At 39.8% G+C, this 25590-nt stretch overlaps 4 protein-coding genes across 12 annotated transcripts in view; 1 reads left to right on the plus strand and 3 right to left on the minus strand.

Moving 5' to 3' along the window:
* LOC125292710 (gamma-crystallin M2-like) overlaps positions 1 to 25590 on the plus strand; it is a 238608-nt gene that overhangs the window by 196358 nt on the left and 16660 nt on the right. Inside the window, exons 1-2 of one of the 8 annotated variants that reach the window (XM_048240140.1) lie at positions 23182 to 23484; positions 25112 to 25531. The exons of 6 other annotated variants lie outside the window; for them this stretch is intronic. In XM_048240140.1, the coding sequence (XP_048096097.1) occupies positions 25523 to 25531 (9 nt within the window). In that variant the 5' untranslated portion in view covers positions 23182 to 23484; positions 25112 to 25522. Of the gene's footprint in view, positions 1 to 23181; positions 23485 to 23670; positions 25532 to 25590 lie in introns of those variants that run through there. One more of the 8 variants, XR_007193256.1, reaches the window with a different exon arrangement.
* Positions 515 to 1811, minus strand: LOC125292702 (gamma-crystallin M3-like). 2 transcript variants are annotated; one of them, XM_048240132.1, is made up of 3 exons: positions 1771 to 1811; positions 1102 to 1341; positions 515 to 881 (listed from the first exon to the last, which is right to left on the minus strand). In XM_048240132.1, exons 1-3 carry the CDS (start codon positions 1777 to 1779, stop codon positions 609 to 611), a joined length of 522 nt encoding a protein of 173 aa, XP_048096089.1. In that variant the 5' UTR covers positions 1780 to 1811; the 3' UTR covers positions 515 to 608. The 2 variants fall into 2 exon arrangements, with proteins under 2 accessions (XP_048096089.1, XP_048096088.1); XM_048240131.1 differs by lacking the exon at positions 1771 to 1811 and having other exon boundaries at positions 1102 to 1362.
* LOC125292703 (gamma-crystallin M3-like) lies at positions 8610 to 9500 on the minus strand. Its single transcript, XM_048240133.1, has 3 exons — positions 9476 to 9500; positions 9088 to 9336; positions 8610 to 8885 (listed from the first exon to the last, which is right to left on the minus strand). Exons 1-3 carry the CDS (start codon positions 9482 to 9484, stop codon positions 8610 to 8612), a joined length of 534 nt encoding a protein of 177 aa, XP_048096090.1. The 5' UTR covers positions 9485 to 9500.
* LOC125292696 (gamma-crystallin M3-like) lies at positions 18976 to 19979 on the minus strand. Its single transcript, XM_048240124.1, has 3 exons — positions 19880 to 19979; positions 19530 to 19769; positions 18976 to 19403 (listed from the first exon to the last, which is right to left on the minus strand). Exons 1-3 carry the CDS (start codon positions 19916 to 19918, stop codon positions 19125 to 19127), a joined length of 558 nt encoding a protein of 185 aa, XP_048096081.1. The 5' UTR covers positions 19919 to 19979; the 3' UTR covers positions 18976 to 19124.

Here is a 25590-nt window from a genome sequence, read left to right on the forward strand (position 1 = left end):
AAAAAGTTTCAGCGGTCACAAATTTCATCTGATTTTCAAGGAACTTGGTGGAGATGATCTTCAGACCGAGCCGCACAAACGATACTTGTCAGATTTTTCAAATTCCACTTTATTGGCCCATGACAGCCAATCAAATATGGCGATGAAGACGCAAAACAGGAAGTGGGCTAACATCTCGGAGACACTTTAATGTATGAAGTCCAAACTGGGTACAGGGACTTCGTATCTGATTGTGATGACACAGTAGGAAATTGGCATCATTTGGCCTCTATAGGGGGCGCTGTAATACAGGAAGTAACAAAGTAAATAAGCTTATTTCTCAGCCATTCTTTATCCAATTGTCATCAAACTTGCTGTGAGTGCTTGCTCATGCCATGGCAACGCTATTCCTGCTATAGCGCACTGCTATGTCCCCGCATTGCTGCTTGCAGCTATATTTGCACTTGCTTTAATAAGATGAAATCATCAGAATTATTGCTGATTCCTAGATAAAATATCAAGAAGAAGTTGATAATGTAGGTCCAATTATTTTAATGTAATATACATGGGAATTAGATGATTACTTCCATAACCATACACGTGAGTTCTAAGTCCACCATCCTCTTCAATTAACAAGAATCCATGATGCGTCTCATAGAGCTGATTCTCATGGTCATGCCCATGTCCCTGAAGCTCCTGTGATCGCCAGGCATCACGTACATCATCCTGCCTCTGAAGTGGGGCTGCTCATACATGAGCCAGTGGCCTTCCATCACGTTGCAGGACTGGCAGTCGGACATGCGGAAACGCTCCTGGATAGACTCACAGTCGTCCATCAGCTCCATCATCTGACCGCTGAAGTTCTCCCTCTCGTAGATCCTCATTCTGAAGGTTCCTCTGTGCTGTTGTAGGAGGAAAACAAAGTCAGGTCATGAGGGAAGGAGTTAAAATTGCACTGTTTCTCAAAACTAAAATAATAATTTAGTGGCAAAATACTCGTTCGTGTGGGGATTAAGTAGAAGAGGTTCTTGGGTTGTCGGTATTTATGGAATTCAGAGCCATCACATCAAATATATACAGTAAACATTGTTGTATGAAATTTATATCATAAAAATAGATTACCATAGGGATCATACGGCAGGAGCGGATGGAGTCACCCAGTCCCATACGCATGAAGTCAGAGTACTCGCCCCTCCTCATGAAGAACTGGTTGCCCGTATAGCTGGAACGCTCATAGACCATGAAGCAGCCGCTCTCTACCCTGCAGGACTGGCAGCGGCTGAGGTAGGAGGAAAAGTCAGAGCAGTCACTCATGCACTCATAAGAGCGACCCTGGAAGTTCCTCTCCTCGTACAGAGTGATCTGCAAAAAAAAAGACAGCATCTCTGATCATACCTCTATGGGAAAATACTGCTATGCTAAGAGTAGGAGCAAGAGAAAATGTACCCTACTTGAATTTAGTGGCTTTAAAAATTACTGGGACTGGGAAAGAATTTCACTGTTGGCACAGTTTCACTGTTGCCACACACCACTATACAGTAAATCTTCAGTAAGCAAGGTTGCAAAGATAAACAATGATGATATTCCCCCACTCTCATGTGTTAGTGTTCCATATGCCAACATATTTTTATCTGTCTTTCAATTATTTGATTATTATTTGTTTGGGGGGTTATTCAAATCAGCCTTGTTTACACATTGAACATTTGGCACATCTTACAAAGGAGCACAATGCGGTTTGGGTATATCAAGGAGCAGATCGTTCAACCCTAAGATTACATTTAGGAACTTTACCTTGCCCATGGTGATAGATGATGGTATCTCACAGCTGGTTTGCTAACACATTGTCCCATGGCCATTTTTATACTGAACATCCTCCCTTACCATCTGCTTTGTCTTTGTTTGAAAGCCCTGAGTCATCAGCCTATGTTTTACTGGGTCTGTTTTTCAAAGCAGACACCAAAGGGTTATTATTTGGACTTGTTTCTATATTGTCTGGCCGTGCTCTGTAGAAAATTCCCCTCACAAAGAGTTGTTTGACTATTTTGGAAGGATTTACAGATACATGTACAGTATAACATTTATGTATTTATGTAATTACAAGATGTATTTATGTAATTATGAAATGGGGAGTATCCGGGACTGGAATTCCCCTGTAAACTACCACGTACACCACAGATACAGTACTCTAAGGCAGGGATGCCCAGTTTATTTATTCAATAGAAAAAAATGTAAGCTATTACCATTTAATCATTTTAAAATTTAAACTTTTAAACTACAGCGTTAGAATAACATTTAACTACATTGCAGAGGAGAATATAGCTAGGAGTTATCGCTGTATCTATCAAAACTAGTACTAGAGGATAGCATTGCCTACTGTACATATACGTATTAGTAGAAGTATGGAGGAGGAGAAGTGGTAGAAGAGGAGATAGAGAAGACAAGAGAGGGAATTGGAGTGGAACGAGGAAAGAGTGTGGTAAGCGTATTCTTGGAAGAGTTGTGTCTTAAAGAGTTTTTTGAAGATAGAGAGGGATGTCCCTGCACTGATGGAGTTTGACAGATTGTTCCACCATCGTGGGACCACAGATGAAAGAAGTCTGAATTGCTGTGGGAGTGGGGGCGGCAGTGCCGGACGACGTTCCTAACATACAAATTTAGTTATTTCCAACCCTGGTGTAGTCATAGCACAACGAGTTGTAATGCGTAATGAGTGATGTTTGAAGCTTTTGATCCCAAACTTTATTCCAGATTTTCTTCCATTGTAGTGTTGTTCAAATGTTCTGATAGTTGAAGGTAGTTGTAAGAACCACCAACTAAACAAACATTAAAGTGCATTCTTTGCACTTTAGAATAGGAATGCAAAAGTGCAATATTGCAAAATTTCCCTAAAAACTTACTGAAACAAAAAACTTTCTGCATCTGAATCCTCCGACAACACCTGAAAGGTGAAACAATCAAAACAGTTTGCATTACTAGCAATACACTCAGGGCCAGATGTACTAACGCTTTTGCACCCACTTCAGGCGAATTTGTTTCGCAATGTGCATGTAAAATCATTGCGAGGTATGTACAAACAGGCCGCAATGATGTAAAAGCGCAAACTGCCTGTCGCGGGAGCTGAAAGTGGCAGATTGCGTTTGTCATGTTATGCATATGCATTCATGGGAGGATCCAGGGGAAAGTGGGAAAGTTTAGCGTAAAAAGATGGGAGGGGAAGAGTAAAGAGCGCCTAATTATTTATTCCACGGTATGTACAGACTGCTCCTGAAAGCGCACGTCTATTCTGCACCTAAATACTTCCGCCTTGTAAAAGCAGGTGTTAATCCAAATTGCAGTTCAATGCGTCAATAAGAGAATCTTTCAAAGACGACAGAATCGCTATTTAGAGCACCAGTTTTTGTGGTGAAAGTGTTTGTAGCCTACTACCAAAAGCAACCTCAACTTTCGTTGGCCTTTCGAATGTCTTACTTTCACTTTCACGGAGGGATGTAACGGTATGAACATTTTGGTCACTATAACCGTGAGGTTAAATTATCACGGTTTTCGGTATTATCACGGTATTTTTTCAAAAGTGTGTTCAATATGTTCAGAAAGCACTGATAGGCCTACACAAGCTGAAATAGTTTCAAAAAGTGTCCCGTTCAGTTTTTCATGTTTAATTGGCTATGTGCTTATAGCTTAACTTACCCTAACACTACTCGGAGGTTGCTATTACTGTTATTTGGATCCAATGAGAGAGACCAGGCTTGGAATTTCACCATTCTGGTGGCAATGCCACTTGGCCTTCAGTTGGGCATATTTGGTGGAGGGCACAAAGGCCACATGTTAGGGCACCAAGGGCGAAGTTAACTATACAGTAGTAGGCTATAAAAATGATCAAAGTTGTATAGCCTATTCACTGCAGTAGACCTGCATCAGCCAACCAACCACATGCAAAATAACCATATTGACCAATGCATACATTATATGCATACACCTTTTGTCTGTACCCCTGAGCCTACTTGGGTTATCTGGGGGCCGTGCTACCAGAAATTCAGTGTATAGTCCATTGTGACTATATATAGGCCTATGTTGCCTGGGTTATCTAGCCCAGGTAAGCAAGCATTTTACTACTTTTTACATTAGATTGACCTATTGTATACCAAGACAAATTTCTGTGTAATAAAATAAGTTTATATTATCACTTATGTTTCTATTTGTGTTCCTTGCCCATGTTAGGTGTCTGCAGATTTAGCCAGTATTGGGGCAGCCTTGGCCTACTGGTTAGCGCTTCGGACTTGTCAAACCCCGACCAGTAGGAAGCGGCTGAAGTGCCCTTGAGCAAGGCACCTAACCCCTTACTGTTCCCCGAGCGCCGCTGTTGTAGCAGGCAGCTCACTGCGTAGGGATTAGTGTGTGCATTACCTCACTGTGTGTTTACTGTGTGCTGAGTGTGTTTCACTAATTCACGGATTGGGATAAATGCAGAGACCAAATTTCCCTCGCAGGATCAAAAAAGTATATATACATATACTTATACTGAAGACATTAGGCCTACAAGCCTGTGTATGTCACAACAAGGGAAAAATGGCATCTTGTCATTGTCATCAGCAGGGGTGTACTATGTTATTCTGAGACATAATCTATAGCACATGTATACACATGAAGCAACAAGTTGTGAAAACTATTCATTATATGGGTCCTTTACAGCCAGGGCAAATTAACTGTCCTTCAGTGTCTGGCACTGGCACACACAGTGATACCAGCCCTGGCAGCAATCACATTGTTGTCATGTAAACATCAGTATATTAACTAAAAAAAATGTTTCATATTAAAAAAATAAGGATAACAAAATAAGACAATAAGGATAGGGATAACAATCCCCACAGAGCAAACAACTTGCCAAGGTTTCAATTTCATTTTTTTTCTTTTACCTGAGAATATCAACAAATCCCCAAAATCTGAGATACCACTGCTACAGGCCGGACTTGGAAGGTGGACCGTATATTAGTGGTGATGCTGATCATAAAGAGGTAATATTTTTAACTGTATTTCAGATTGAATTTGATTCAGTTCTTTAGTGCTCAAGTGGGACACCAGGTCAGGCAGCTGCACTCCAATTTCATCATTAATCTTAAATGACCATGTCTGTGGAATAAGCCTATTTCACGCCGCCATTTTGAACATCAACTAGGTGTAAACACTTCCGATTATCCACCGGAGAAGCGAGCAGAGTTGTGTAATGTTTTCCAAAAGTTTGAGCGATCTGCCAGAATTCAGACTGTCACAGGTGGTGGAAATTGTGGACCTGCATAGCAGAACAAACCGATCAAAACTGGATCGTGGATATAAATTGTTCCATGAACAACAGTTTACATATAATTGTGAAGGTAATGTTGATGTGTTGGCCAAATATATTGAAAAGACGTGCAAAAATGGCTATGGTTCGTCAACAAAAACGTTGTCTAGAGTATCCATCAATAAGCGACAAATGATCGCTACCTACCCTGTGTTTCGTGCTAAACATCACTGAAGCCTACTGGATGAATTTTGAGCATCTTGCAGTGTTAATAATAACAAATGCACCTTCCTGTGTGGACTAAACAAACAGTAGCCTAAGGGAGTAACTTAATTGCTAGTGTAGACCAGTGTTTTTCAACCTTTTTTGTGCCACGGCACACTTTTGACACTTAAAATGTCCCACGGCACACTAACATCCTGTGTGAAGAAAAAATAAACATACCATAGCCTAAAATTTCAAATAATACACAGATATGGCCTTATTATGGCTTCTATGCAAGACCTGCTCAATAAAACAAGTGCCCTGTTTCATTTGTAGTTGACTATATCTAATTTAATTGTTGTTATGAACTGGATATGTGATGATTCTGTGAATACTGGATATGGGGGCCCCCATTGAACAATGTCTGCATACCACAAATAGTGCAATCATACAATCAATGAGAGCATGTGGTTATAAATTCTTGGGTAATTTTCTGCAGCATACCTGATGATCTCTCACGGCACACTAGTGTGCCCCGGCACAGTGGTTGAAAAACACTGGTGTAGACTACCTACCTTAAAGGAAAATTCCGGTGTGATATTGACCTAAAGTGTGTTGAAACATGATACCGAGTGTGAACGTATGTCTCATAGCTCATGTCTGCTTGTCCCCTGCACTCCGAAATCTGGCGCTAGTTAGCCGATGCTGCCAACAGGTTTTTAAAGGGGGTGCCTCGAGCATCGGCCTAGCCATGCAAATAAATCACTGTTTTACACCATTTACAAGGCTCAAAATAGCTCCACACTTCATTAATAGACTTCCGAGGGCCCTGGCATTTAAAACGAGACATTGAGAACTTTGAAAAAGCACTGGTAGTTTATTTACAAGATGATTTATACAGACAGTACCTTCATGAAGTTTACCGTTCTTGAATTACCATCTTGAATTTAGTTACGATAAGTCGAGCCACGAGTACGAATGAACAGGTATGATAAGGGATCAGATTGCAAAAATAATTCCGTGAAAATGCATGGATTCCAGTTGCTTCCAGTAGCAGCAACTGGAATCCATATCATGTTTCAACACACTTTAGGAATTCTCCTTTAAAGGCAAGGCATCGCGAATTCTCCTTTAAAGGCAACCTCTATATCATGTTTCAACACACTTTAGGTCAATAATTCTCCTTTAAAGGCAAGGCTTAAGTCACCGGAATTCTCCTTTAAAGGCAACCTTACACAAAAAGCCAAGCTGGTACATCGTTGTTTAAAACCTGAGACCTGCTGGATGGGGTAAATCTGGTCATGATAGATTTGATAGACAAACCATTCTTAGCTCCAGTCAAGGCCTTATTGTCTTTGTATATCAAATCTATCATGACCAGATTTACCCCATCCAGCAGGTCTCAGGTCAGCTCTTTGCCTCTGATGAAAATTTAGGCAAATTGGCAAAGTTTTGTAAAAGCACTCAGTATTACAATGTAACAACTACATGTAGGTACCCACAAATACATAATGCAAGTACAATGATAGTACCTGATAGTACATGTTGTTATACAGGTTGTACCACTGTACCTAATTAGGTAGGTACACTGTAACAACGACACATTAACATAAAGTGTTACCCATTTTTTTTGTCTTAGCAGTGTGTTCGCACACAGCAAGTCTTTTTGTTTACCTACCCAAGCTGGGTGTGGGTGTGCAGTGGATGAAATATCTGCTCACTCCCCTAGGGCGTATGTTCGCATAGCGGCAATAAGCGTTCCTGGTGTAAAACAAAACAAAAAAGATAACGTGTTCCTCAAGTGGATTCACGTTAGTTCGTTTTCCAGCGTTAAGACCCATGCACTGGAGGTGCAGAGCCCTTTTGTTTCTGTTAAATTACTATCTCCCTTAAAGGAAAATTCCGGTTTTTAGCACTTTAAGGCCCTTTTCTTGTTTGTTTTGGATGAACTAGAGTGGTGGACACCGAAATTTTGTTACCCGTTCTTACCCGTCAAGATGCTAAGGAAGTGGTTCACCACTACCAACTTGAAATACACTTTTTGGGTACAGGTCATGTAGTACACAGACACTGTGCTGTTCCATGTTCAGTCCCTCAGCTAAAACTGAACTCAGGAGGCAGTCTTTTAGGGCCCCACCTGAACCCCCTCACAATGAGGGCCACTCTTGCCCCTTAAAGGGTTGCAGGAATTCTGGCAGTCCTACATGCCATTTGCTTCAGCAGAGTATACCTGCATCTAGGCAGATGTTTAAGAGCTCCATCCTGCAACGTCCCCTTGTATTGGTAGTGAGGTCTTTGACCGCAGCCCCATGTGTAAACCAACTTTGTGATGCATAAAACTGCATATCTTTGGCCACATGCTCTACCAAGATGGCCACCGATGACCGTCACCATCTCTTGTTGTTCGGAACGAGCTGAGGCTTTCCAGGCAAGAGGAAGAGGCATGTCCTTGGATGCATTATATTGCTGCAGGACAGCCTCCAGGTCAGTCACATGACATTGTTGATATAATAGTCTCAAGAATAAGTAGAAGGATGGCATCATTCAATAAGTAGACCATGGTGACTGTCATCGGTCGGTCTCATAGATCCATAGTTATGGACATAACTTTTTATGTTACATAACATTTTGCATAGGAAAGCGCCGAGCAGCATCAAGAAGGAGACACACGAATATGAGACTCACACAAATTATTTCTACAGGTACACATTTTTTTACGCGTACAAAACGCTTCATGTACAAAACATTTCTACCGGTGCGAAATATCTTTGCACATGCATAAATTATTTTACAAAGTTACAAAACTTTGTTACACATGTGAACATCTTTTCACAATCTTATAAAACATAAATTTAAAACATAAAACAGTAATAATATTAATCTTAAAATAATTTTGCTCATCATAGACTGTATCATACAATTGTTATACACTATTTTGTACACTTTGACTGAACTGATGTAATATTTCATATATAGTACAGGAAAATATACAGTAAAATGTGTCCCATTTCCCTTAACCTTTTCGGTAGCAATAACATAATGCTCCTTAATTTCAAATTAAAACAATGAAAGTGTGTTGTTTGACAAAACAGTTTGTTTAATTCAGCTTTGTTGAGGTACAGGTAGTGTCACATGATGGCAAATAACTTTAACAGGACTCCATGATACGTTTAATAGACCCAATCCTCATAGGGCCCATTCCCATGTCCCTGAAGCTCCTGTACTCTCCAGGCCTCACATACATCATCCTGCCCCTGTAGTTGGGCTGCTCGTGCATCAGCCAGTGGCCATCCATCACATTGCAGGACTGGCAGTCAGACATGCGGAAACGCTCCTGGATGGAGTCACAGTCATCCATCAGCTCGTGCATTTGTCCACCAAAGTTCTCCCTCTCGAAAATCCTCATGCGGAAGCTTCCTCTGTGCTGTTGTAGGAGGAAAACAAAGTCAGGTCATGAGAGAAGGAGGTAAAATTGCACTGTTTCTCAAAACTAAAATAATCATTTAGTGGCAAAATGACTCGTTCATGGTGGGGATTAGGTAGAAGAGGCTCTTGGGTTGTCGTGTTTATGGAACTGTATACATAATGGTGGGACTGTTTTACATAACGAGGAACAAACAACGTACCATGGGGATCATGCGGCAGGATCTGATGCAGTCGCTCATGCTCATGCCCATCAGTCTCTGGTTGTCAGGATAGTCTCCTCTCCTAGCCAGCATCTGGTGGCCCATGTAGTTGGGGCGCTCATACACCATGAAGCAGCCACTCTCAACTCTGCAGGAGTTGCAGCGGCTGAGGTATGAGGTCAGCTCAGCACAGTCGCTGCTGGTCTCATAGGAGCGACCCTGGAAGTTCTTGTCCTCGTAGAAGATGATCTGAATGTAAAAGATAACATCTTTACAGCAGAACTCATGCTGTCAATATTGTAAAAAATAACTTTGGTGAAGCAAAGAGACCAAGTCCATTGATATTAGTAGTGCAATGAAACAGTCAAAATTATTTTCTTTGACCTACCCTGCCCATGATGATGATGGTTGCCTTCCACAAGAGCAATGGTAGTACTATATCAACTCATTATCACGGCGTCTTTTATACTGATCTTGATAGCTTCATGATCTACACACCCATTGTGTAAACTCCATACTCAGCAAAGCTATATAGTGGCCTTTAATGTTTGTTAAATCGCACTGTAAGTGGTTATTATTCACAATTGTATGCACCTGGGGCAGTGCCAGATTCTTCCTGTGTGGTCCCAGTGGGGGTTGGCTGGGTGGGGGAGTGTTGTGGCATCGGCAGGGGGGAGGCATGCATAGCTGTAATACTGAGAGTGACCTTTTTCCATTTAACATTTACTAGTGATATGTATTTTCACCAATGGCATCATGTATTTTCAAGACAATGGGGCATGTACAGCAATCAGTTACAATTGATGTGTATTATTATTATTATTATTATTATTATTATTATTTTGATTGATTTGTATCTGATAATGCAGTAACAGTAAGATAATGGGAAGTTTCCTCGAAGACTGTGAACTGTACAGGCCATCCACTTTCATTGTGTTATAATCTATTTTTTACAGACTGCTTTCTGAATATAAAAATGGTTTGAAATCACTTTTCCATTTGAAATTTAATGTAATTTACAGAAACTAGATGAAATTGCAAATATGGCCAATACCCATTGCTTATCGTTGCCTTGTTTTGGCTTTGGGCTTCAAATAGATTTATAATCTAAGTCTAACAGTGGATCTGATTGCTGCCCTTTTATGAAGTTTTTACATACTAAGATTGTATAAATCCTCAAATACCAAAAAATGTTTGCTTTGTCACTGATGTGTGTCTCAAAAGCAGGTGCTCTTTGGTATCAAGAGGATACTTCACGTCTATTTAACTTCATTAAAGGGTGTACGTCTAACCAAAAAACTTCAAAATGTCTTCATCAGATCATTCATTCATTCATTCATTCATACAGTAGGCTAGGCTAGTGTCGTAGGGGTAAACTAGCCACCTAGCAAACTGCACACGTTGGCAGACAATGCTGATATTCTCGACCTGATTTTGGCGAAGCCATTTGAAAGTCTTCCTTACAAGGAGAAACTTAGAATTAAACAGCAGGGCAGATCAACACCTAAGATCGATTTAGTGCAACAGGTTCTTTCAGCTCTTCTAGTGTGACAAAGTTAGCTGGCTGACTGGAAGTGCTGTGACAAAGAAAATGTACTGCTGGCCATGCTTCTTGATGAAACCATCTCACGGATGTGTTATTTGGTCAAAGGTGGGGTTTGGAGGTCTGTCTAACTTTGACAGGGCATATAAAAGGCAATGAAAAGAGCAATGAACATGTAAGTGCATGTGCAAGATTAAGTTGCATGTTGCAGTTGCATTGGCCTTCCAAAGTGTCAGGACTGTATTTAGATCAGGACTTGCAGGGTAATGGGGGAAAGCTGTGTGATTACTTGGTGTTCTTTAAAGACATGGAGTTGGACAGTGCAACAATTGGAGCTACATCTCCAGGTGTAGAAAGGAGCTTCCCCTGTAAGCGGCTCAAGTCCCACACCCGTAACACAATGGTACGACAGGGTCACAGAGCATTTTCTTGAAAAAGAACGTAGGGCAGAATTTACTTATAAATAAATGGACAATTTTTATGATGTAGGCCGAAAATGAGCTTCCCCTCTTTGAAAGACCAGCAGTCGCCACTGTTTTGCTGGTGAGGAAATCTAGCGCAGGTAGAGTGAGGTCACTACATATCAGGGCTGGATTCATCCAAGAATGGCAAAAGCATTACATGATAAGTTTTTTTTAGTTTCACATAAAGCATTTTGTGACTACAATTGGCAGTATTTTAAACTTAAGGCCTTTGAAAATACCCAGGAAGTGTTTGACTATGGTGTAGTTGCTTGATTAGCCAAAGTAGTTTAACTAGCATGCTAATACAAAATTAACTTCTTTCTTGAGTTTTGAACTGGTTCCCCTCAAAGTTTTGTGAAACTTGGCGCTATCTGTGAAGCAGCCCACATTTCCACCAATTTTGAACGGAACCAAGGATGTGTCATCAACAGAGGGGGTTGCATGCATAAACAGTGGTCCTGTAATAACGGTGGAATGGGCAGCCGTGGCCTACTGGTTAGCGCGTCGGACTTGTAACCAGAGGGTTGCCGGTTCGAACCCCGACCAGTTGGCACGGCTGAAGTGCCCTTGAGCAAGGCACCTAACCCCTCACTGCTCCCCGAGCGCCACTGTTGTTGCAGGCAGCTCACTGCGCCGGCATTAGTGTGTTGCTTCACCTCACTGTGTGTTCACTGTGTGCTGAGTGTGTTTTACTAATTCACGGATTGGGATAAATGCAGAGACCAAATTTCCCTCACCGGATCAAAAGAGTATATATACTTATACTTATGTACATCTACATCTACTTTAGGTACATCTAATACTTGAAATGCTAGTTGAATAGTTTACTCATGGCAATGGTTGATCGGTAGAGAAAACTCACGCTTTTAGCTTGCTTCTCTCTGAATAGTGGAATGTCTCGCCCACTCCGGTTTGCAGGAAAAAAACAAAAAATTTTTAGTTCCAGCTCTGAACCTTTTTTTGTTTGGTGGAAATGTTCCGGACAGTGCAAATGGTGGTTTGTGAACGGGAATGGAGCCGGTTCTCTGTTGGTGGAAAGGGGCTAATTGAGACAAATTATTTACTACTATTCCCAATAATTAGGGCAGATGCACTGACATACCTACTACATGTTAAAGGTACAATCAGCAATTTTCAGAGCCTGGGCTGCAGGGGCGCCGTTGGGGGTCAGGGGGAATGGGCAGCTACCCAGATAGCAAGCACATGTTGGCCTAACGTTGGTATTAGTTGGCAGTGTGGGAGGTGGAATTTCAATGGTGAAAAATGTCACGCTAACGTCAGCCCCTCAAACAATTCTATATATCGAATGTTGGTTTATAGGCTAGTCATGTTTGGTGACAAAGCCGACATGTATATGCAACAGCGTTTCAAAAAACATTAAAGCAATGTCTGAATGAATAGTTGGTCAATGTGGGATATTTTGTATTGCCTCTTATAACAAAAGGATTTACAACGTCGAAACACTGTCACGCAAATGGCAGTCCACCGACTGTTTGCAGCTGCAGTGATTGTCAATAATGCTATTTGGCTTTTATTAAGTGATACCTCACATCTGCCTTTGTTTGTAAGACTAGGATAAGCTGTTTTTTATTTTCACTATTCCCCTCATAATTATACTCTTAGAGGATTTAGGACGTTGAAACACTGTCACACCACCTCAGTCCACTGCAATATGCACACAATCGCGATATGTAGCCTAGCTATATTCATTTATCAGCATGGCACAGAAGCCAGAATGTAGCCTACCCACAAACTGGTCACAGACCATTCCAACAGCTGCCTAATGCTATCCCTACACCATAAGAAAAAGAAACCTGTAACTCACCCATTAGAAATTCACTCTTATGAGTATTCTGTTAAGCAAAGTTATTCACGTGTTGGAAGAAATTAGCTCTACAAACAAGACCGTTTTAGCAATTAAAACGTTTAAATTGTAACAGGAAATTAACACAACGCAAGTGGCAACAGTGGAATTAGCGGGATAATGGACGCCACGGTTGTCTGTTCACAGAAATTAATGCACTACGAGGTTTAAACGGCCCTCCGCTTCGCGTCGAGGCCGTTTTACAACCTCGACCGTGCATTAACTTCTGTGAACAGACCACCGTGTCATCCATTATCCCTTACATACGAAGTGAAGTTTACAATTTTGAGATTCGAGACAAATAAAAGCTACAAGGTAGGTACCGGTAATCAGCTTATTAGCTCAGATCAGTGGAGAACTACTTTGGGGGAAAAACTCAAGAGGGAAACAAATTAACCGAGAATTCGTTGCGAAATCAAAATTCCACTGGAGCTCCAAGCGTAGGCTTCACGCCGCCTTAACCACTCAGCTCTCATAGTCAAGTTCAAGTTGTTTATTGTCATGTAGGCCTACTCATAAAATAAATTATAAGTAACGAAATTATTGTGTTTAAGAGCCAGCTCAACTTTAAAGAGTAAATTAAAAGTAGGCTATTCATTAAAAAGGTAGCCTAAATATTTTGTGTGTATGGGGGGGGTATACCATGGAATAAGTGCTTGCGTGTCCACCGTGGTTTGTATAGAAATTAATATTAAGTGACACATACACGTAAAAGGGCAGTTTTTTTACGAGCTCCTTGAGTAATGATTTGGAAATTTTGAGGAAGCTTGAACTATCAAATAGGATGGCGGCAGACAAATGGCCAGTGGCTACAAACTTGTCTGTAACCCTGTGTGCCTCCACTGCATCAATTGCTCTTTTCTGCAGCTGTGCATAGAGCACATCTACACGGGGCATGATCTTGTAGAACAGGTCTGGAATAAAAACTCGGGATAAGAACATTCGAGAAAACCCTTTAGCCTCTCTAACTGAGATTGTATCAATTATTTCGAAACACTCCAGAATAAGCTTTTAAATCTTTTCGGAGATCTTGTGAAAAAAGCAGAGAAACCATAAAGATCCGAGAAGAAGACACGCACTGAGGATGTTGCTGACGCAGCCTTTTCAATCACCAGGTTCAATTGATGTGCATAGCAATTAGGGGACACGTCTTGCATTTTCTTACGCACTCCACCAGATGCCCCTCTCATGACACTAGCCCCATCAAATGTCTAAGTATAAGTATATATACTCTTTTGATCCCGTGAGGGAAATTTGGTCTCTGCATTTATCCCAATCCGTGAATTAGTGAAACACACAGTGAGGTGAAGCACACACTAATCCCGGCGCAGTGAGCTGCCTGCAACAACAGCGGCGCTCGGGGAGCAGTGAGGGTTAGGTGCCTTGCTCAAGGCATTTCAGCCGTGCCTACTGGTCGGGGTTCGAACCGGCAACCCTCTGGTTACAAGTCCGAAGCGCTAACCAGTAGGCCACGGCTGCCCCCAATCAGCTGTGCAATCAGCCTTACTTTATCTATGTCTCTGGTGAACAAAATATACCAAGCTGCCCCAAAAGCACAGTTGAGATCGATTATGCATTCGTCTATCAATGGATTTAAAACACAAAAATCGTTCTTGCACAGTGTTCGCAGATGTAGGCCTAGCTAAACACTACAACTAATTGGCAGTGGATGGACACGTTTGTAGTCTCCTCTGCTTGCACAGATCAGATCAGTTTTGATCAAATCAGTTATGATATGATCCTGCATTACATCAAACATGCAATCCAGTAACTAATTTTGAATGGAAGTACATTTGAACACGATTTCGCATTTACACTGTAGCCCTCATCGAGTTGTGCTGCAATAGCTTTCCCCAGCATGACCAATTTGCACAACTCAGATGCTAGCCTCATGTGTTTTGCCTTCTCTGGAAAATGTTTTATGTCACACACACCTACTGTAGCCTGTAGCCTACTCCAAACATCCCCTTGTCCGCCAGAAGATTGGAAAAGCAGGCATGGAAAACCAGGACAACCAGAGCTTCTTATCAGACATAGGCCTACCACGAACGTGAAAATGTCCGATTAAATGACTGACTCTTGTCCTTTGTTGGTATATGATGTTAATGTCGGGCTGATCAGGTCCTAGGTCTGACCTCACAAACTTTGTGCGGATTAAAACAGTAGGCATACTACAGTAGGCCTACAGTAGGCATATTACAGTAAGTTCTGACGTCGTATAGGGTGGGCAGTGGCATGATCTGCCCACCCGAACTTCTACTAACCGCGCTAGCTGCAGTTCCATTATGAAATGAAATGTAACGTTACAGTAGGCCTACAACAATTACGGATATGATCAACGAGATCTTTGCGATCTTTCCGAAATTTCTTTGCAAATCATACAAAAATGTAACATGATTGAGTACTTTGCCACTGATTACAATAATAAACAAACAACATTTTATTTAAAAAAAATATTTTGTGGATCTACTTTTCTAGTGGATGAATCTTTAGTAGGGCTCTGCCCCTCCTGCCCAAGTGAACGAGCCGCATCTGAGAGGCACACATCCCTTTATATATGGTCTCACAGTTGATGATGTATGTGAGAGTTAAAATCAAGCCACAAGGGTTGATAGAATTGTCCGTAGACCTGAGAGACAGGGTTGTGTAAAGACACAGATCTGGTGAAGGATACAAGAACATTTCTGCAGCATTATAAGTGGCCAAAAGCACGGTAGCCTCCATCATTCTCAAATAGAAAAGTTTGGAACAACCAACAGTCTTCCTAGATCTGGCCACTCAGCCAAACTGAGTAATCCGAGACAGATGACCTTGGTCAGACAGGTAACCAAGGACCCAATGGTCACTATAAATGAAATCCAGAGTTCCTTTAAGAGGATGAGAGAAGCGTAAAGAAGGACAAACACCAGTGCAGCACTCCACCAATCAGGCTTTTATGGTAGAGTGAACAGATGGAAGCCATTTTTTGCCGGGGGTTACCAAAAAAGCACCTGAACAACTCTCAGACCATGAGAAGTAAAACCATCTGGTCTGATGAAACGAAGACTTAACTATTTGGCCACAATTCCCAACGGTGTGTGTGGAAGAAACCAGGGACTGAGCTGCACTGATGTTTGTTATGCTTCTCTCATCCTCTCAAAGGAACTCTTGATGTCACTTATATATATATATATATATATATATATATATATATATATATATATATATATATATATATATAAGATATAAATCTCCTAATAAATTCCAGTGAATTCATTCAGGCACAGGTGGACTCCAAGTTGTAGAAGCATCTCAAGGACCATTGATAGAAGTAGGAGGCACCAGAGCTCAATTGCAAGTGTCATAACAAAGAGTCTCAATACTTATGTAAATGGAATATTTCAGTCTTATATTTTTTATACATTTACAAAATACTCCAAACACCTACTTTTTGGTGGAGTATTGTGTGTAGGGATGTAACGATTACCGGTATAATGGTAAACCGCGATAAAAATGTTGACGATTACCAATTACCGTTTTTGACGATTAACAATTACCGTTTTCTTTTGAAATATTATAATTATCACGGTTGATTACCGCGGTGTTGAAACCGTGTGTTTAATCCTTCCCAGCTTCATCCGAGCCTGCTATACAGTAGGCCTGGTACAATGAAAAAAACTGCTACCCTACTGATTCTGTTGTCTAATTGATGGTTTTAACTGTGATTCAGATTAGGCTACTCCTGATTTTAAAAGGCGGAACATTTTCACCGCAAAACGTGCACTGTATCATTTAGCCACTCCGCATCTTTTTATGTCCGCGTCCACATGAAATCCATTCCACTCAAGTTATCAGGAGAACACAGTAGCCAAAAGTTTTATTTTGAACACTTATTTTGATCTCACTCATTGGATCCAAATAACAGAAATAGCAAACGCCAAGTCATGGTAGGGTAAGTTAAGCTATAAGCACATGGCCAATTAAACATGAAAAAGTGAATGGGACACATTTTGAAACTATTTTGAAACTATTTCAGCTTGTGTACTGTGATAATACCGAAAACCATGATGATTTTGGTCAATATAACATTGAGGTTAAATTTTCATACCGTTACATCCCTAATTGTGTGTAGATTGATGAGAAAAAAAAAATAATCCATTTTGATATGATAACAAAATGTTGAAAACTTGAAAGGGTCTGAAAACGTTCCGGTTGCACTGTACATATGACTTTATTTCCATATGCTGCAAGTAACCCCTGATTGGAAGTAGCCTTCTGAACGTCCACAATTGTCAGTAAATTGTAACAATCAGGGTTCTTATGCAGTATTGATTTGATTTTAGTATTTTCCATGTCTGGAAAGTATGGAACAAGGAAAAGAGTTATATAAAAAAATATTTGGGTTTTCAGACCACTGCACCTACAGTACTTTGTTTTCTAACACATAAAATTGATAAAATGTTCACTCATGTATGAGACCAGAGCAAGCTTGATGTCATTGACTTTAATGGCAGTCAGTTAGCACGAAGGAACAAGTTTTATTCACTCAAAAACAATGATTTTCCAAGGGCAGGCAAGCAAGAGAAAACTCAAGGATAAAATACTAACTGAGGCACAGGAGGTCCAAAGCACAGAAGGTGGCAAAATAGCGAGAGTCCAAAAAAAACACACAAAGGACCAGGCACTGCCAGCAGGGAACACAAAAAGGAATACGGGAATAAAGGTCAAACTTAACTTCCAAGAAGAGCGTTCAGAAGAAGGCTGTAGAGGCTCAGGGGAGAATAGCGCAGAGTAGGAATGAAGTTGCCAGTGACGAGGTCGGTGGAGAGCCTGGTGTGGCCGTGACAGTACTACTCAATTGCAAGTTTTCTGAGGGCTGTAAGTTAATACTCAATGCAAAGCCAGGTTGGGTACTGATCCCAAATGGCAAAATGTGTGCAACGTAGCATGTATAACACAATTTTAAAATGATTTGTTTAAATAAGAAACATTTAGATCCCTAATTTGAATGACGGGCAAATTCGTTCCATCAGTCAAGGAGCAAAGCTCATGCAAGGACTGAAGCTATTGTGTGGTGTGTACAGCACTGAGCTGACCTACTAATGTTTGTTCTCAGGATCTTCTTCGTAGTATTACTGTAAGTTAGCAAATAGATTTTGCCTCAAAAAATTTAGCAATTTGCCAAAAAATTGCCAAAAAAAAGTCAGTAAAATCTACCACACAGTCTCAAAAATTGAGTAGGGAAAAAGTATGGAATTTTTAAAAATGTGTAGAAACCTGTAGTTTTACTGATAGTTTGTCCCAGATATTACAAAAAAAAAAATATTTGAATAATTTGAATAATCTAATAATTTTAACACATTTTAAGTAATTGTTAATACTAATATTATTATTTTTTTTATCTTTTATTGTGTTAAATGATCCAAATGTAAAGCACTTTGAGCTGCATTCTGTGTATAAAAGGTGCTATTGTTATTGTTAAAAGCTCATGATTTTTGTTATTAATTCTGTATTTCTCCTGTCTCTGAGATGTGGCCTATTAACAGTTAGGTACTAGAATTACCAATGATGTACTAGAATTACCAGTAAAGTACTAGAATAGTGATGGAATTTTACATTGATAGGACATGGACATTGAACTTGGAACTGCAATTAATGGCACTGGCATTACACTAGTTTATATTAAAGTACATTATATAACATTAGACACATTCTTTTTTGATGTGTGTGGTGATCCACGTGTGCTGGGTGCAAATCTCTTCTTTGTGCATTGGGGAGAAATTGTAATGACTGACTTCAATAATGCTGACAGCACTGAAACTGACAGCAGTTTCACTTTGGTTGTGGTGTTATTGTGTTGCTATACTCTACTCTCTTGCTGCAGGGACCAGAATGTACTCTAGAGATAATGAGGTAGAGGAAAGCAAAGTGTGATAAAAATAATCATGAGATGAGTGTGAAATGTTTTGACAGTGATTTGCTGTGTTGAATGTAGAACAATACCCGAAACTATGCATTTGTACCCATTTAACCAGACATTTTGTTATTATAAATGAAAAAATTCTTTATTTGAGAATTTTACTTGAATGTTTTATGAAAAATCCAAAGACAATCATTTATAACACAGTTAAATGATTTGTCAGTGAATCCAGAGGTGAGTTTGTCTTACAGAATGACAAATTACATGTCACTGACACATGTCAGTGATGCGCCTCATGCTCATGAACCTCATGTTGCTCATTCCCATCTCCCTGAAGCTTCTGTACTCGCCAGGCCTCATGTACATCATTCTGCCTCTGAAGTGGGGCTGCTCATACATGAGCCAGTGGCCATCCATAACATTGCAGGACTGGCAGTCAGACATACGGTAACGGTCCATGATGGAATCACAGTCGTCCATCAGCTCCATCATCTGACCACCGAAGTTCTCCCTCTCGTAGATCCTCATTCTGAACTGTCCTCTGTGCTGTAATTAAAAGAATTACCCGTTTTACTTAGAATACCCTAAAAAAATACATGAGTATATCTAGGCGTTGAAAGTGATAAATATGGTGAAATAAGCTAACAAACATTTATATCAAACATGAATTACCATGGGGATCATTCTGCAGGAGCGGATGGAATCACTCATGCCCATGCGTGTGTAGTCAGAGTACTCGCCCCTCCTCATGTAGAACTGGTTACCCATGAAGTTGGGACGGTCGTAGACCATGAAGCAGCCGCTCTCCACCCTGCAGGAATGGCAGCGGCTGAGGTAGGAAGACATGTCAGGGCAGTCATTCATGCACTCATAGGAGCGCCCCTGGAAGTTCCTGTCCTCGTAAAAGATGATCTATGGAACAAAATACAAAATTATGGAAATTATCAGTTGTAATATAGTTAAAAGCCAAAATAAAATGTTTCTAGTTTATCCAAATGGATCTTGTATGGAACATACTGTACCTTTCCCATGTTTGAAGGGCTGTCGACCTGTGGATCCATCCAACTTGCCTGTCCAGGTTTACAGGAGGCTTTTATACCTCATACGGTTCCCAGCAGGTTTTGTCATGCAAATGTCCTGAAACCTGATGAACAAGCAAAATCACAGCAAAAGCAAAATTTCAATTTGAGCCCACAACAAGAGTGAGAGGCACATGAATGTATTGCCATGTCATTCAGTAAATACTACTGTGGTGCTTTCTGAAAATATACAAGCAAATAGAGAATTTGAGAAAATGAAAGAAATTGGTAACACTTTGTTTTAGGGAACACACATTAGCCATTCATACATAACAATATGTGTATCAGTGCTTGACAAGGTCTGTATTATTATGTATCATTGTATATTTATTAGGTCTTTGTGGAACAATTTCATATTCAATAGGTCATTTATTCTTGATAAATCCTCAATAAGCAACTAGTTGGTCTTGATCTAAGGCAGTGGTTCTCAAAGTGTGGGGCAGGCCCCACTAGTGGGGAATAAAAACATGACAGGTGAAGTGTGATGAACAGGAGAAAATTTGTTTTTTTTGTGCCTAACTTTAATAATGCTTTTCTTTTTTTGATAAGGAATATCATATATTCAAAACAAAATAGACACACACAAACATAGGGGTCATAAACAGACCTTTGAATTAAAACATCAGATCCAGCGGACCTAGACGGGAAATGTAGCATGGAACTAAAATGCAAAAATAATATTTTAATGTTGCCATTTTGCCGGGGTGATGGGGTCAGGTGGGGCTTGAATGTGCTCCAATGTGGGGAATGACAGAAAAAACGTTTGAGACTAATACACTGTCTGAATATGTGATTTATCATGACAGAGTAGTAACACATTAAGTCAATGTATTAGAAGGCTATAAAAAAATATTTTGATCCATACCTTAAATCAAGGCCAACTAGTTGCTTATTAAGGGTTTACAAAGAGCAAATTACCTTTTCAGTAAGAATAATATATATTAAAATGTGTAATTATGCCTAACAGAGACCTTATTAAGCAATAATACAATAGTTAGGTATTAATGGCAGATCATGTCTTCCCTAAACTAAAGTGTTGCTAAGAAAAAAAAACTGTATTTGACAGTTTTTGTACTACTATTTTGCCATAACCCTGTAAACATTTGAGGAGAAACTGGGTCTCAATTTATGTTATACAAACAAACACTTTATATTGAATTACAAATATACATTCTTGACTTTTTTGATGTGTGTGATGATTTTGTTTTGCCTGTGACAAAAAAATGTGCATGTGTGATGGGTGCAAATCACTTCTTTGTGCATTGGGGAGAAAATAAGCCCTTAAGTCTCTTGAATCTTTTTAATGCAATTGACTGCAAAGATGTGTCAGAGAGATGGAAAATCAGTGCTCCATCACTGCAGAGCTATTTATGGGATGGGGTCACCTGCAATGAGGAGAATTATACTGAAGACCTCCAAGGTGACTGTAGAGATAGGTAAGGGATAATGGACGACACGGTGGTCTGTTCACAGAAGTAATGCACGGTCGAGGTTGTAAAACGGCCCCGACGCGAAGCCGTTTAAACCTCGTAGTGCATTAATTTCTGTGAACAGACAACCGTGGAGTCCATTATTATTCCGCTTATTCCACTGTTGCCACTTGCGTTGTGTTCATTTCCTGTTACAATTGAAACGTTTTAATCGCTAAAACTGTCTTGTCTGTAGAACTACTTTCTTTCCGTCACATATCAACTAATTTCTCAACTTGCAGGACAAACTGCCGTTACTAGTTCTAAATGGATAGTTGCTACGGCCAAAGGCCAGTCGTTAGTTCTATCTGTTGTCAAGCGGGCGTATCCCAAGATTCTGATGAACTTTAGCTTTGAAACATCGCTATTTTACTTAGCCTGCTGTCATCCATCTAGCTAAAAGCCACCTCCGTCATATGCTACAATGTTGTTATGTTCTGAACGTCTGCATTTTACAGCTCGGATGCAACGTGACAGTTCATTTAAACTTCACAACGAGTTCGGCGAATACGGCCAAAAAAATGGATCTACTTCATAGGTGTGCAAATAACATACTGTTAATGGTCTTTCTAAATTACGTAGGACAATGGGAAATTCAACCAAGCAGTGGAATAAGGTTACTTATTCCACTGTTCATCAGAATCTTTGGATACGCCCGCTTGACAACGGGAGAGATAGAACTAACGACTGGCTTTTGGCCGTAGCAACCATCCATTTAGAACTAGTAACGGCAGTTTGTCCTGCAAGTTGAGAAATTAGTTGATATGTGTCGGAATAAATTAGTTCTACAAACAAGACAGTTTTCGCGATTAAAACATTTAAATTGTAACAGGAAATGAACACAACGCAAGTGGCAACAGTGGAATAAGATGGATAATGGACTCCACGGTGGTCTGTACACAGAAATTAATGCACTTACGAGGTCTCATAATCCGCTTCGCGTCGGGGCCATTTTACAACCTTGAGCGTGCATTCATTTCTGTGAACAGACCGCCGTGTCGTCCATTATCCCTTACTTAAAGTTGTTTGTTTTTGTTGTAGGATAAAGTAGTAGTATACAATGTAGTAGGATACAACCATCAGTATGCATTTTCTTTCATCCGGTAAATCATGTTGTTGTTAACAACAGTTGGTGGGCTTAATGGGTCTGCCTCTGCCATTGGAGTATGGAGATATAAAAACTCATTAAACACATTTTATATAGACAAAGCGTGATATTAATATAATATTAATGTTATGGAAGAAAACATATGGTTGATACTTTGAAGTGGCTATGTGTAGAATTCTGTTGGAGGTAAGTTTTCTTAAATGCATTGACTTACATTGACTCTTGAATGCATTGTATTCAGTGTAGCACCACTGGAGGTACAGGGTTGTATTGCAAGACTAGGTTCCCAAGCTAGCTGGTTTGCATGCTAATTTTAAACAATGTCTGGGCAACAGAGAGCATAGGAGTTTTTGACATTAGCCATTTTGATGTCAGATTGGTTATTCCTTCACATTCTGTTTTTTTCTGTTATTATTTCTAGGTCATTTGTGATGTAAAAAAAACACATAGCCCATTTAAGCACTAATGTATTATATGGCTCTAAAACAGCTGGAAAATGGTAGGCTAGCTTTAATTTTCCAATGGTGTTACATAATACAATCACTTTACTTTGTATAACTACAGTACTGACAAGGTAGTCACCTTTTATGACAGTTACAAGAGAAACCACAACGTCTTATACAGAGAGTTCATCCAGTGGTGCAGGATTTCTTGCAGCATCCTGATGGCTGGCATGACATCACAATGGGATGAAGACCTCTTCTGCATGTAGATAAAATTGATATACATGTCTATATTCTTTTCATATTAGATGGCTTTAACAGATGGCAGTGTAATGTAGCGCAGGGGTCTCTGTCTGTTGTCTGCCATGAATGGTTTGGTTTACTAGTTGGAGGGATAATCCAGGAGAAAAGGCAGGGTGATGTGTGGACAATGAAACAGATGCAGAATAATCTTGGTGTGAATCTATTTCCCAGAGCGCAGATGGCACCACTGGAGGCACAGAGTTGTAAAGACCACATCATCAATCTGTGAGCAAACGATAGTGTATAATAGTAATAATAATAGTAATAAAGTGATCCGCAGTACAGTATTAAAAAAATATTTACTTATTTGACTCATGAAAAATAAGCCTCTGCCACATCCAGTTACATACAACTGTGTGTGCATAACTTACTAAACAGTGCATAATTCTCTAATAAAATCATAAAAAGAAAAACATTTTCAATTATCTTGAATAGTAATGATGCTGTCGTAGTTTTAAGTGAAGTAATGTCCTCCTTGTCATCAGCTAAATGATCTCCTAGAACTTACTGGCAGACCGATACCAATATCTAACACACTCCTTTCAGTAGATCATCCCAAAACATTCACCCTCTTTTGACAATAAAAATGGCTAACCCACTACCACCACACACACAAAAATAAGATGCTTACATATTACTTTCAATTTCATCTTTAAGCAAAGCTAACATTTTTACATTTCTTCCAGACAGTAAAATGTCAATTGATGACCAAATTATTGTCGGGTCCCAAACATTCTATAGTTTAATAGACTCTAAAAGCATCCTCTGTCCTTACCTACAACACCTACCCCATGCTATTTAATAATACTTTAAGTGCTTTGGAGAGGTGTAGGGTTCTTCCACTTTCACCAAGGATAAATCCCTTTAATGCTCTGTTAATGGGAAGTAGTAAAGGGTGTAGATGACAACAATCCTGGCCTTCCATCACTAGTCTTAATCAATATTTCAAGGATTTCAACAGTTTTCTTACTTGTGTAACAGCCATGAATTGTTTTATAGTTCCTTACTTCAACACATTAGCACTGGGAAAGAGAAGGCTTGTCTGCTCTTGGGAAAAAATCACATAGAGATTGCTGAAGTATCTTTTAACAACAACAGAGATGTCACATTAAATATCACATGTAAGGGAAGTTGTTGAATATGCCAAGGCAGATACCTCTAGCTTTCATAGCCTGGAAAAACAAATCTGATAAGAGATTTTCCTGGCTGATTTATTCCAATGTTATAGAGTGATGAGGACTGATTTAGCTGAAAGAGCACATTTCCATTAATATTTTTCTATAGTAGTAGTAGTACTTACATGCTACTTCTTAGATGAATGACCTGCTGCCTGTGGCCATTTAACTGGTATGCCTTTCTGGAGAAGCACACAGTCTTGAGAGCACTTCTTGTAATATGAAAGAAACATTCAATTCCAAAACTCTTTTAGTTCATGTAGTCACAGGTAGTTGCGCAGATCTTGGTAGTATCGTTTTGTTTGAAGCATTGTTGGCACACATCTTAATTACTTCAGGTAGTGCAGACCAAACCTAATTATTAAACTGAACACAGCTTTCAGAAGACTTGGGAAGTATATTACATATTTGTACATGCTTATATATACTTACTGTACAAGAAAAAACTATAACAATGTTTTATATACAGTATTGTAATAGTCCATCCATCTTAAGTGATGCTAGTATCATAATAAATATAATAGAGTCTCTCATTTCCAAGCATCCAAGAATGACCTATGTTGCAAGCATGAAAGAATATGTGTTAATTTCTATCCAGTTCTGCGTGTTGTTACCATGAATAGAATCATCTATGCATAATTTCATGCAGATAATGACCACATGATTTCCTTGTACAGTGAAATGTACCAGTTGTAGGAAATGAAGATGCAGAAATTACTTGCCTACACTTTTGAAAGGTACCACGACTTGATGATTTGTTACAGAAATGATTCCGCGCAACACTGTGCAGAAGTTGGCATATAAAGAGTCAATATTATATGAGCTACTGAACATGCCATACAGAAACAGAAAATGAACACAGCCAGACTGACTGGGTTAGCCTCTGCAAGGTATTATCACATCACATCCCCTGAGGCAATTGTTTGATAGTCATTACATTGTGACAAATCAAACCAACCATTTTGCTGATATGCAAATGAAGGTTATTTACTTAACAAAGGCTTTCCCTCGTCGGCACATTCTGCTTTTCGATATAAACCTCGAGTGTGCTGCAACTGAGTGGGAGGTGAGCAATTCAGTAGTTTACAATGGGGAAGGTAAGTCTTACTCTGATATCTACTTTCATCTTACACTTTCTTTGAAACTACAGCTTGCA

The sequence above is a fragment of the Alosa alosa genome, chromosome 3 (assembly GCF_017589495.1).
Source record: "Alosa alosa isolate M-15738 ecotype Scorff River chromosome 3, AALO_Geno_1.1, whole genome shotgun sequence".
NCBI lineage: Eukaryota > Metazoa > Chordata > Actinopteri > Clupeiformes > Clupeidae > Alosa > Alosa alosa.